This window comes from Hypanus sabinus, chromosome 21 (genome assembly GCF_030144855.1).
Source record: "Hypanus sabinus isolate sHypSab1 chromosome 21, sHypSab1.hap1, whole genome shotgun sequence".
Taxonomy (NCBI): domain Eukaryota; kingdom Metazoa; phylum Chordata; class Chondrichthyes; order Myliobatiformes; family Dasyatidae; genus Hypanus; species Hypanus sabinus.
In genome coordinates this window covers 14,731,111-14,743,172 of record NC_082726.1, presented here as the reverse complement: position 1 = coordinate 14,743,172, position 12,062 = coordinate 14,731,111, and the positions used below count along the sequence as shown (strand labels likewise).

General features: G+C 40.5%; 1 protein-coding gene across 1 annotated transcript in view; it reads left to right on the top strand.

Moving 5' to 3' along the window:
• tbc1d2b (TBC1 domain family, member 2B) overlaps positions 1–12,062 on the top strand; it is a 109,818-nt gene that overhangs the window by 76,867 nt on the left and 20,889 nt on the right. Inside the window, exons 7-9 of the mRNA XM_059946015.1 lie at positions 2,269–2,379; positions 7,539–7,732; positions 10,362–10,856. Coding sequence (XP_059801998.1) covers positions 2,269–2,379; positions 7,539–7,732; positions 10,362–10,856 — 800 coding nt within the window. The remainder of the gene's footprint in view (positions 1–2,268; positions 2,380–7,538; positions 7,733–10,361; positions 10,857–12,062) is intronic.

The following is a 12,062-nucleotide window of genomic DNA, read 5'->3' as shown; positions in this document are numbered from 1 at the left end:
ACTAATTTAGTAATCGAGATTAAGAAGGATCTTGGAATGATTTGATTGAGCTCTTTTGAAAAGACATTAATGGGAATAGAATATAGTTTTTTTTCCCACTGATGGTGGAGGCTGGGCAAGGAATCGTAGGCAACCATCTTAGAGAGGAGTAAGAAATAGTTGTAGAAGCAAATATCCATTGAAAGAATTCCCACAAAGAGCATTTTGGTGAAGTTAACAAATTAAACTGGAGATGTTGAGGAAATGGACCCATGGCAGATGAATAGACTTAGGATGTACATTGGCCATGGCCTCTAAGTGTAGTTTTGTACCAAGGTACTGTACTGGATCAATATAAAGACCCTGCTTCTAAATTACATTAATCTAGAAGTAAGTCCTATTGCCTGAACTTTTTACATTTGTTTTTTAATTTACATTTCTATTATGATTTGGATCTGCTCTTACAAACTACTTTGCATTCTATTTTCCAAAAAGTATGTTGCCTTATTCTTTGAGACAGACTATACCAGCAGACACTTAGCTGTACTGAAATTTATTTAGCATTTTTATACCTATTTTTCACTTGTTTTGTGCCTGCATGTTGTCCTAATTTTTCAGAGCTAACAAGCCCCTCCTTTCATGGAACTCTTCTGTAGGGAAAATTTGATATTGTATTTGATTACATCTGGGGAATCAATAGTTAAGGAGAGTGAGGAGGAAAGTTGAGTTGGGACCGAGATCAGCCATGACTGGTAGATCAGGCTGTAGTGGTCCCAAGACTGCTGTTCATCCACCAACCTTACTCGTGAGTAACTCCAGTTTTGCAACCAGTTTGCCATCCATTCTGCTGTTGGCATCTCAATAAGGTATTCTTGTTCCACTTGAAACACTTGTCCACTTATTAACGACCTGGATGTGGGGGTAGAAGGGTGGGTTGGGAAGTTTGCAGACGACACAAAGGTTGGTGGTGTTGTGGACAGTGTTGAGGATTGTCGAAGATCGCAGAGAGTCATTGTTAGGATGCAGAAGTGGGCTGAGAAGTGGCAGATGGAGTTCAACCCAGAGAAGTGTGAGGTGGTACACTTTGGAAGGACAAACTCCAAGGCAGAGTACAAAGTAAATGGCAAGATACTTGGGAGTGTGGAGGAGCAGAGGGATCTGGGGATACATGTCCACAGATCCCTGAAAGTTGCCTCACAGGTAGGTAGAGTAGTTAAGAAAGCTTATGGAGTGTTAGTTTTCATAAGTCGAGGGATAGAGTTTAAGAGTCACGGGGTAATGATGTAGCTCTATAAAACTCTGGTTAGGCTACACTTGGAGTACTGTATCCAGTTCTGGTCACCTCACTATAGGAAGGATGTGGAAGCATTGGAAAGGGTACAGAGGAGATTTACCAGGATGCTGCCTGGTTTAGGGAGTATGCATTATGATCAGAGATTAAGGGAGTAGGGCTTTACTCTCTGGAAAGAAGGAGGATGAAAGGAGACATGATAGAGATATACAAGATATTAAGAGGAATAGATAGAGTGGACAGCCAGTGCCTCTTCCCCCAGGGCACCACTGCTCAATACAAGAGGACATGGCTTTAAGGTAAGGGATGGCAGGTTCAAGGGGGATATTAGAGGAGGGTTTTTTACTCAGAGAGTGGTTGGTGCGTGGAATGCACTGCCTGAATCAGTGGTGGAGGCAGATACACTAGTGAAATTTAAGAGTCTACTAGACAGGTATATGGAGGAATTTAAGGTGGAGAGTTATATGGGAGGCAGGGCTTAAGGGTCGGCACAACATTGTGGGCCGAAGGGCCTGTATTGTGCTGTATTATTCTATGTTCTATGAAATTGTGCATTATTTATCACAGTAGGCATTGTGATCTGTTTTGAAACTGTAACACCAGGAGTGCTGATTTATGTGTACCAGATGCATATATTTTGTCTGTTGAAAAGAGACATCCCCCTAGTGTTTGGTGAGACCAGTAAATCCTGTGGATTATACTGATCCCTTCTTGAATGGCTGCAAATGGACAAAAGCTAGATTTGTTCATGATATTTTTTTAAACCTTCGAAACAAATGGTGCAAAAATTATAGTTTTTCCATTGAGTGAAATAGATCACTTGTACTGTGACTAAAGTGATTCAGGTTAAGTGTCAGATTTTAGACTTGAATGTGACCCTGAGAATAGTAGATTTCCTCAGCTTGGTCATCTTAATGACACAATTAGTTTCTACTTGGACTGTCTGAAGTGTTGTAATATTTTAAAATTTTGTGATATTATAATATTTTTCTCTCTAGGATGCCCTTCAGGGTTATAAGACACAGAATAAATTCCTGAACAAGGAAATCTTAGAACTTTCTGTGCTAAAGAGAAATACTGAGAACAGAGAAAAAGCACTGGAGGCAAAGGTATTTAAAATGCACTATACTTGCACCTGGATTCATGAAGTTATATATTTTCAATACCCATATGTGAACTGTAGGTGTTAAGGGCAGCTATCATTTACCTTTGCTTTAATTTAGTATGCACACTAAAATTTTGTTCATGTAAAATACACGACAAAAAATATGACAAATACTAATCAGAGTTGAACACTTCTGGATGCCTTTAATCCTTGTTTACACACCCAGTAATGGAGTTTTCTCTTGAAAGATTATTTGTCCTCTCAATGTAAATTCTTCACCATCACAGCTTTTTGGTCATGAAATACTGCTCTTCAATGCCCCTATTCTGATTAAATTGAGACCTTACTTTTCCTTTTCCCGTATTTCTGTACAGCAGCAACTGATCTGCAATTTTCTCTTTCCTGTTAAGTCTTTGGGTAGCTTAAGATGCAATCTAGAAATGCTCATCATTATTTAACCCTTTTTAAACATTCTTCTATTTGGTGATTGGAGTTCAGCAAATTATCCTTCACTCTGTCTATCTGCAAATAGCACAGTTGAACTAGAAACCATAGAACTAGAAAACCTGTACTTTATGAAACAATTTGTTTTACAATTGATGTTCTTAACAATAATATTTCTTGTTTGTAGTGTGAACAAGTTAAGGAGATGAGGGTTGTAGAAGTTGGTCATTGTGTGCGTGCGTGCGTGCGTGTGTCTGCTGCATAAGTCAAAGCCAGAGTAGGATGGTGCCAAGACTGTCTACAATTTGAACTCCTGCATAAGTCTGAACTTTGTTTCTCTTCATAGCCTCTATTCCAATGCAGTGTTGTGTACATTTCTAACTTTGACAGAAGTAGATTAAAGAGATGTGATCGGGACAAGGTGAATGATCTGAGTTAGAGGTCAAAGATGTGCACAAACATTTTGGGAATATCAAGGAATATGGTGTTAATTCAGGAAATTTAAGAGGAATGAGAACTAATCTTATTGAAACATAAATTTTCCACAAGGTTGATGCAGGGACGATTTTTGCCTGAGGTGTCCTGACACAGGGAGGTCACAGTTTCAGAATGAGCAGTTAATCATTCACAAATGCAAGGCGTAGAATTGTTGTCATCCAAAAAGACTGTGGAGGCTTGTAAGATAGAAGCTGATAAGCTTTTAAGGGAATCAAGGAATATAGGGCTGGTGCAAGAATATCACACTGATGTGAAAGATCTATTGAATGGCAGAGCCATTTAGAGGTCCCACAAAGCATCTCTAAATCTTGTAAATGTCTAGTCAGCCTTTCAGATTATCTAAATCACCCAACACCCAATAATGTCCATGGACCCAGGACCCAGGACCTGACAGGGTATTCCCTTGGACCTTGAAGGAGACTAGTGTTGAAATTGCAGGGGCCCTAGCAGATATATTTAAAATGTCGGTATCTACGGTGAGGTGCCGGAGGATTGGAGGATAGCTCGTTGTACCGATGTTTAAAAAAAGCTCTAAAAGTAATCCGGGAAATTATAGGCTGGTAAATTTGACATCGGTAGTAGGTAAGTTATTGGAAGGAGTACTAAGAGATAGGATCTACAAGTATTTAGATAGACAGGGACTTATTAGGGAGAGTCAACGCAACTTTGTGTGTGGTAGGTCATGTTTCGAGGAGGTTACAAGGAAAGTGGATGATGGAAAGGCAGTGGATGTTGTCTACATGGACTTCAGTAAGGCCTTTGAAAAGGTCCCGCAAGGGAGGTTAGTTAGGAAGATTCAGTGGCTGGGTATACATGGTGAGGTAGTAAATTGGATTAGACGTTAGCTCAATGGAAGAAGTCAGAGAGTGGTAGTGGAGGATTGCTTCTCTGAGTGGAGGCCTGTGACTAGTGGTGTGCCACAGGGATCAGTGCTGAGTCCATTGTTATTTGTCATATATATCAATGATCTGGATGATAATTGGATCAGCAAATTTGCTGATGATACAAAGATTGGAGGTGTAGTGGACAGTGAGAAAGGTTTTCAAAGCTTGCAGAGGGATCTGGACCAGCTGGAAAAATGGGCTGAAAAATAGCTGATGGAGTTTGAGGTATTGCACTTTGGAAGGAAAAGCCAAGGTAGAAGATACAAGGTGAATAGTAAGGCTCTGAGGAGTGCAGTAGAACAGAGGAATCTAGGAATACAGTTACAAAATTCCCTAAAAGTGGCGTCACAGGTAGATAGGGTGGTAAAGAGAGCTTTTGGTACATTGGCCTTTATAAATCACATTATAAAAGTTGGAATGTTATGGTGAGGTTGTATAAGGCATTGGTGAGGCTGAATTTGGAGTATTGTGTGCAGTTTTGGTCACCGAATTACAGGAAGGATATTAATAAGGTTGAAAGCGTGCAGAGAAGGTTTACAAGGATGTTGCCGGGACTTGAGAAACTGAGTTACAGAGAAAGGTTGAATAGATTAAGACTTTATTCCCTGAAGCGTAGAAGAATAAGGGGAGAATTGATAGATGTATATAAAATTATGATGGGTATAAATAGAGTGAATGCAAGCAGGCTTTTTCCACTGAGGCTAGGGGAGAAAAAAAACAGAGAACATGGGTTAAGGGTGAAGGGGGAAAAGTTTAAAAGGAACATGGGGGGGGGGGGCTTCTTCACACAGAGATTGGTGGGAGTGTGGAATGAGCTGCCAGATGAAGTGGTAAGTGCGGGCTCACTTTTAACATTTAAGAAAAACATGGACAGGTAAATGGATGAGAGGTATATGGAGGGATATGGTCCAGGTGCAGGTCAGTGGGACTAGGCAGAAAAATGGTTCGGCACAGCCAAGAAGGGCCAAAAGGCCTGTTTCTGTGCTGTAATGTTCTATGTCTCGATGGACTGGCGTGGTTGGGAGCAAGGTCCTTGGGCTTGAAAGATTATAGGGAAAGGGAAAGAATTGTGATTGAAGGGGTGCGAGCTTCAGATAACAGAGAGCTGATGACAGGAGAGAAGTCTTCAGAGCAATGCAGTGGTTAGGAGTCAGAGGTAGCTACCGAGAAGGTTGGAACATAGTCAGTGTGAAGAATTGGGGTATATAGTAATTGCTCAGGGAACTTGGTCACTGGTGGTGGTGTGGTTCGAAAGGTTTTTAGGTACATCAGGCGGGGTGTGGTGGGCAGGCATCCAATCAGTGGTTTATTGGGGAGGGTGGAAGACATGTGAGGAACAGTGAAGACAGGTTAGTGAAAATCTATTGTCTGTATTCACTGACGGGGCACTTTTAAAGGAAGAAATATAAGTCAGATGATTTATTATTTAAAGCTATTTTTGAAATTGAGAAAAGTAATAAAGGTAAACTGAAGAGCAGTGGTTTGGCCCGCGTAATACTAGTCAAATGAATTGAGTGTTTAACATGATTTTATTTGGTTTCCTGATGGTTATTCTGTGTGTGACTGTCTCCAAGCTTGTAATGCCTTGTCCTGATATAACCTCAGGTTAAATGCAAAAACACATTTGCCAGAACCAACTAAGTTCTGGACTTATGTGGTAAAAGCCAACACTGTAGAGGTAGTGTAACTATTCAGGTCAAGGATCCAATATTGTAGCAGTAAATCTGAGATAACAATTTTCCCTGTTAAGCGTATCTAGTCTTCCTACCAGTTCTTGTCTGTCATCATTCTGAGATGAGATCCCCTGCCCATTAGTAGCTGATTATAACAAAGCTGTCCTTTGATTCAAACAATGTGTCAAATCCCTTCAAAGGTCATTTGTTTTCAATGAGCTCCTTAGTAGTAGCGGCTACATTCTCTGTAGTGATCAGATCTTCCCCTCATTTGTAGGGGATTAATTGCTTTATGAACAAGCTCTTTTGTCCCTGAACAACATTCCATTGGGCTTCCTGTCCTGTTTGAACTGTTTTCTGCGGACGGAGGTGAGGGTTGTGGAAGACTAACTTGTTTTATTGGACAGGGGCTTTTAGACTACATTCACACTACACCAGATAAATCCAAAGCTTTTTCTCTTCATTTTTACCCTCCGTCCACACTAAAACGGCGCTTTCGTCCCCCGAAACCGGAGCTCTTCAGAAACACTCTCTGAAGTGTGTATTTTTGAAAACGTCGGATTGGCCGGATCAGTGTCGACGGGGTAACCGGAGACTTCTGAAAACGCTGTCAGACAGCAGCGCTCTATTTCATTGTTTTCTTGAACACAACTTAACAATTTCAGAACAGATGGCAACGAGACTGACGCCAGAAGAGTTAGAAATGTACTCACCAAATACTTTGACCCATAACTTACTGAATAAATAAGTATATTCACTTTGCCCTGTTTTCTGTCCTTGCTGGTATGAAGGTGGTTTACCTATTTATGCAAGTACTTCTCTGACAATAGATGTGTAACAGCCTAATGTAACATTGTATGGAAATACAAGATAATACTGATGCAGACATGTTTTATACACTTAACAAGGTGCTTTATTAATGCAACAAAGTTAGTCAATTTTTCAATGTTTGTCGTCAGCCTGGTCAATCTGTCCGTGAACTCCCTGTCGGTTGCCTCCATACGCTTCAGTATTTGTTTTTTTTTTACTTTTAAGTTCTCCTGCGCGAGAGCCAACAGCTGTCCGTTGTTTTAAGTTTTTCTAGTCTGTAACTACACAAACGTGAACGTTTACGGCGAGATTCGACACCAAACATGTCGTTTGTTTACGGTAGATGAGTCCTGCGCATGCGCAGGAGGAGGAGATTCACCAAAATCTCCGTTTCAATGTGGACAGAGATATTTTTAAAAACACATAGTGTGGACACCTATAGTTTTTACACGAAACCGGCGTTTTCAAAATTATCCGGTCTAGTGTGGATGTAGCCTTAGTTTATACCTATAGTATCACATCTCAGCTGCAATAAAGTTATATCTGTCCAAGAAATGTTCCCAAATCTTCAAAATCAGGGTATTTAGCTGAACTTTATCCTGATGTTAGCTTTCTGGTTAAATTTTGATTCAGGCCAAGTATGCTGTACTGTATTGGGGTTTCTTTCAGTCCTGTATGGATTTGGACAAGTTGTATTTCCAATTCTTTTGAGAGAAATTTTGCAACTGTGTAATCCTCGCCTTTCCATTGAGCATAGCTATGATTGATGGTCTTGTTAATTGAAAAATATCTAAAATTTAAGATGCAGATAATGCAAATATTGATTTTGTTTCCTTTTCTTTCCGTCTTCCTAGTGCACCAGCCTGGAAGCCAGACTGTGCCAGGTTGAGAGCAAACATCTTGTACTCCTTCAGGAAGTTAAGAATCCTGTTTGTTCTGGAGAAAAAGGTCCAACGCATGAAGTAATTTCTAGACTTTTGGAAGATGCTCTGAAAGTGGATACCCCTGAACATCCGGAGCAAACTGTTCTTAAACCAAATCCTGTCAGGTAATACCATCACAAGGCTTTGAGTTGGGGAAGTTTAGAAAAACATTTTAGTCGAAGCTTTGAGTTTAATGGCTTGCCACTGTAAGGAGAACACCAGTAAGTGTTTCTTGGTGGATGTATCAAGCCTGTACTGATTGCTGCCTTGCAACATACGGAGGCTTAGGCACAATTGAACAATATGCTGATCTTTTTTACAAGGTGCAGAAAGAAAACAGGAAGAAAAACATAGCAATGTCTGCATTGTATAAAATGACAAAGTTGAGCAGAGTAAACAAAACACAAGAACAGGATATTTAGCCCAATCTGTTTGTTTGTCCTTCATATGAGTAGCTGTAACACTGTTTGCTTGCTCAGATCCCCTGTTCCTAAATCCTTCAATTACCTTTTTAAACTATTCTGAAATGTTGACTTTGTTTTGGTTATAACTTGAGTAAATTCTGCAGATTCGCATCTCAGAATTTGTAAGTAAATGTTTCACCTCTATTTTTAAATCTTCTAATCTTGTATTCATGTCTTCCTGTTCTAGACTGCTCAATCATTGGGAAATGTTTTATTTCTTAAATTTAAAACCCTTTTTGTCATATTGGTGCTTAGATTCTTCTGTTCATGTGAAAAGACCCACAATCATACTGGGGACCTTCATGATATACCTTTGCTATACTGTCACACCGTTAAAGTCTGGAGATTACAGTATCTCTAAGATACATTAGAGTGAAAGTAATATCTTGCATTGATTCACCATTGTATCTTTTCAGTCTGTTCTACTTCAATGTTACATCTGCTTATTGTCTTGTGAAATCTAGCCCTTCACCACTCAACTTTCTCCGCTCAAAATGTAATTAACCTTCCCCCCCCAAAATGTACTTCTGTGTATTCACTGAATTTTACCTGCAGCCTTTGCCTTATCCTAATATCAGTGCATCTTCATTGTATTTTACTGCATTACCTTGAGTTCATTACAAATTTATTTATTTCTTCTAGTCTGAATGCCAAGTATGTGTGATGAACAGGAGCAGGGACAGAACCCAGGGAGGTAGAGAAACACCAAGACCTTCTAATGTCTAAGATCCATGCTACTTCCTGTGGATGCAACTTAGAGTCCTGGTGTTCTGTTATCTTGGGTGACCCTTTCTCTTTATTTAACCAAATCACAGTCCAACCCCTCCTCCCAAATGTTGTCTTTAGTAAACTCTGAAGTACATTAAATATCCCCACTATCCACCCTTTACAAATACATTCCGACCAACACTGCTGGAGGTCCCAGCTCAGAGTCAACAATTCTCTTTTTAAGGATACATTAGCAGAATATTACTCTTTGTATTTTTAGATTTCTCTTATGCATCCTCTTTGGTCTTTCAGTACATGTTTTTTTTCCCATATATTCTTATTCCCTTCTTTGCACCTGAAGACAACGTGATTCCATTTTGTTCAATGTTAATCTTTGTTCATTTATTCCAATTCAGTTGTGGTTTGATTTATTTGTGGATGTTGATGCTGTTAGCAGTGATGGCATTCACATTCCCTGAATTGGGAAGCCTTTTTATTGGTGTATATACTATATATCTCTGCAATTATCTTCTTAGAAATCATGTTCTTTAAGTGGAATAGTCTGCAGAGTTACAGGCTATTTATCTTCAAGCTTGCACTTAAACTGACAGTCTATACTTGGAATCACATTGCTTCCCTCATCCATTTTTATTGAACTGTTAATAATGAATTTAAAGCTACATAGTTTGAGTTTGTCAGACTTTTCTCTTTTCTTAAAGAATTATTGCTGCATTTTCCCACATCTCCCACTTGTTCCCTCACGTAATAGTTTAGCGCCCTCTCAAGAGCTGCATAATTCTGGATTACAGACCTATTCTGAACATATTGCTGCAGCAGATGGTGCATTAAAATCTAGTAAACAGCTATAGTGATATTTTTTGTTCATGATAATCAATAACACATTCCTAGATACCAACAAAGATATTTCACATTAGATTTACAAATCTAATTTACATGAATCTATTGCCAAGTCTCTTAAGCACGGTAGAATGTCCTGCTGCGCTGAGAAATAAACCATTAATGTGATTTTGGTTTTTAAACTTCAGTGGAGCAAAACAAACTGTTAATTGTCCAAAGGTTGCCAATCATTCATTAATCAGAGGACAGTACTGAGAATACCTAATATTGAATATGTATCCTGTTAGTGTTTGGCAAGAAACATTTTAGAGCCTGTCTTTAGAAAAGACATGGGATGGTGACAACAGTTTGGTAATGAATTAAGTTTAACTGAATTGGAGTATAAATTTGTCCATTCCAAACCATGAACATTATGGCAAAACAAACAGTAAAATTGAGAAATGGTATTTTGTTGTGGATGTGTCATTGAGAAAGGGAAGCAACCCAGAGTTAGTGCTGACAGCTTGGAGATAAATTTAGACAGGAGTGTACTGGTGAACAAAAAAGAGTACCCCATCCTCAATTACTAAACAGAATCATATAGAGGGGAGCTACGTATTAAAATAGGTGGTAATATGACTGGAAAGACGTTAAAGAAATGGTAGTGGTTCTGCACTATTTTTGGTGTTATGTAATCCCACAAGTAGAAAAATGTTAAATGAAACCTTTGGTATTTTCATTTCAGTGAATACGATATTTATGGCTTCAAGACAGTGCCTGAAGATAGTGAGGAGGAGACACTGATTGCCAAAGTTCGAGCTCTAGACTTAAAGTCCATGTCACTCACCGACAGCCAAGAAATTTCCACAGGAGTTAAATGGGCAAATTACTTTGCTGGTACCATGAACCGAGAAATGGTGCGCTCACCTGAATTGAAGAGCCTCATTCGTTGGGGTGTTCCACATGAACATAGATCAAAGGTCTGGAGGTGGTGTGTCAACCTCCAGGTCAGAAAATACAGGGATAAATGTGGTTCAGGATATTTTAACTCCTTGCTAGAGAAGGCACTAGAGAAGCAGAACCCTGCTTCAAAACAGATTGAGCTGGATCTTATGCGCACTTTGCCAAATAATAAGCACTATGCCTCACCAACCTCGGAAGGAATACAAAAACTCCGAAACATTCTGCTGGCATTTTCCTGGAGGAATCCAGATGTTGGATACTGTCAAGGCTTAAACAGGTGTGTCCTACTTTTGAATAGATCTTGAATTATTCATTAACCGGTGCTACTTCCCCTTCCCCATTTTCTCACTAACAATTCAGCAGATAAAAAATAACTACTACTAGAAGCTACATTTGAAAAATATTATTGCAAGCTTCTTTCCATGAAATGATACTTGTATAAATTGCACATAATTTAAAAGTATTGCAGTGAATTAAGTTTGACTACGCTGAGACTGGTGTGATCTTAGTTGTTAAATCTGCTAGGTAATCAGAATAGAATAAGGCCAGATAAAATCAAAAACACATTCTTAATAGATCTCTACAACTTTAGGGCACTTTTATTCACCAGTTATTGCTAGGAGGTTTTGATTTTTGATATTTTATAGGTACTCCCCAATGATTCTGAGATATTCCTGAAGCCTGAGGCTTGGAGCTGTTCAGCCAGCTCCAAATAATTACAATATTAGTTTTCCTCTAGCTTTCTAATTGTGTGTGCCGCACAACTCCTGCTTTGTTGTAACACTGTAGCGGTGTGCTACACGCAGCGCTAAAATTACGACATGGAGTCGGTAACTGCAGTCGAAGGAAAAAACTTTATTCGAAATCTTCAGCCTCACTTTTAAGCCTCCCTCAACCTGCTCGCAAACCCCCGTAGGCTATCTAATTGTGAGTCGGTTCGGATGTGCCAGGAAATGGGTCGCCACATAACCCCCCCCCCCAGAACCGGCGATACACCCCCCAATGTCCACAGTCTGGGCCAGAACCTGCTTGGGAGGTCGGCCTCTGCGCCGAGGTGCCGGAAACTCGGTCGGTTGCGCCAGGTCCACATGGGCCGGTTTGAGGCGGTCCACCGTGAAAACCTCCTCTTTCCCCCCAACGTCCAGCACGAACGTGGACCCGTTGTTCCGGAGCACCATAAACGGCCCCTCGTATGGCCGCTGCAGCGGTGGCCGATGCCCACCCCTTCGTACAAACACAAACTTACAGTTCTGTAGGTCTTTGGGTACGCAGGTCGGGCGCCGCCCGTGCTGTGAAGTGGGTATGGGGGCCAGGTTACCGAGCCGCTCGCGTAGTCTGCCCAGGTCTGCTGCGGGATCTTCCTCTTGCCCCCTTAGGGCTGGTAGGAACTCCCTGGGGACGACCAGGGGCGCGCCGTATACCAACTCGGCCGACGAGGCGTGCAGGTCGTCCTTGGGCGCTGTGCGGATGCCGAGTAGGACCC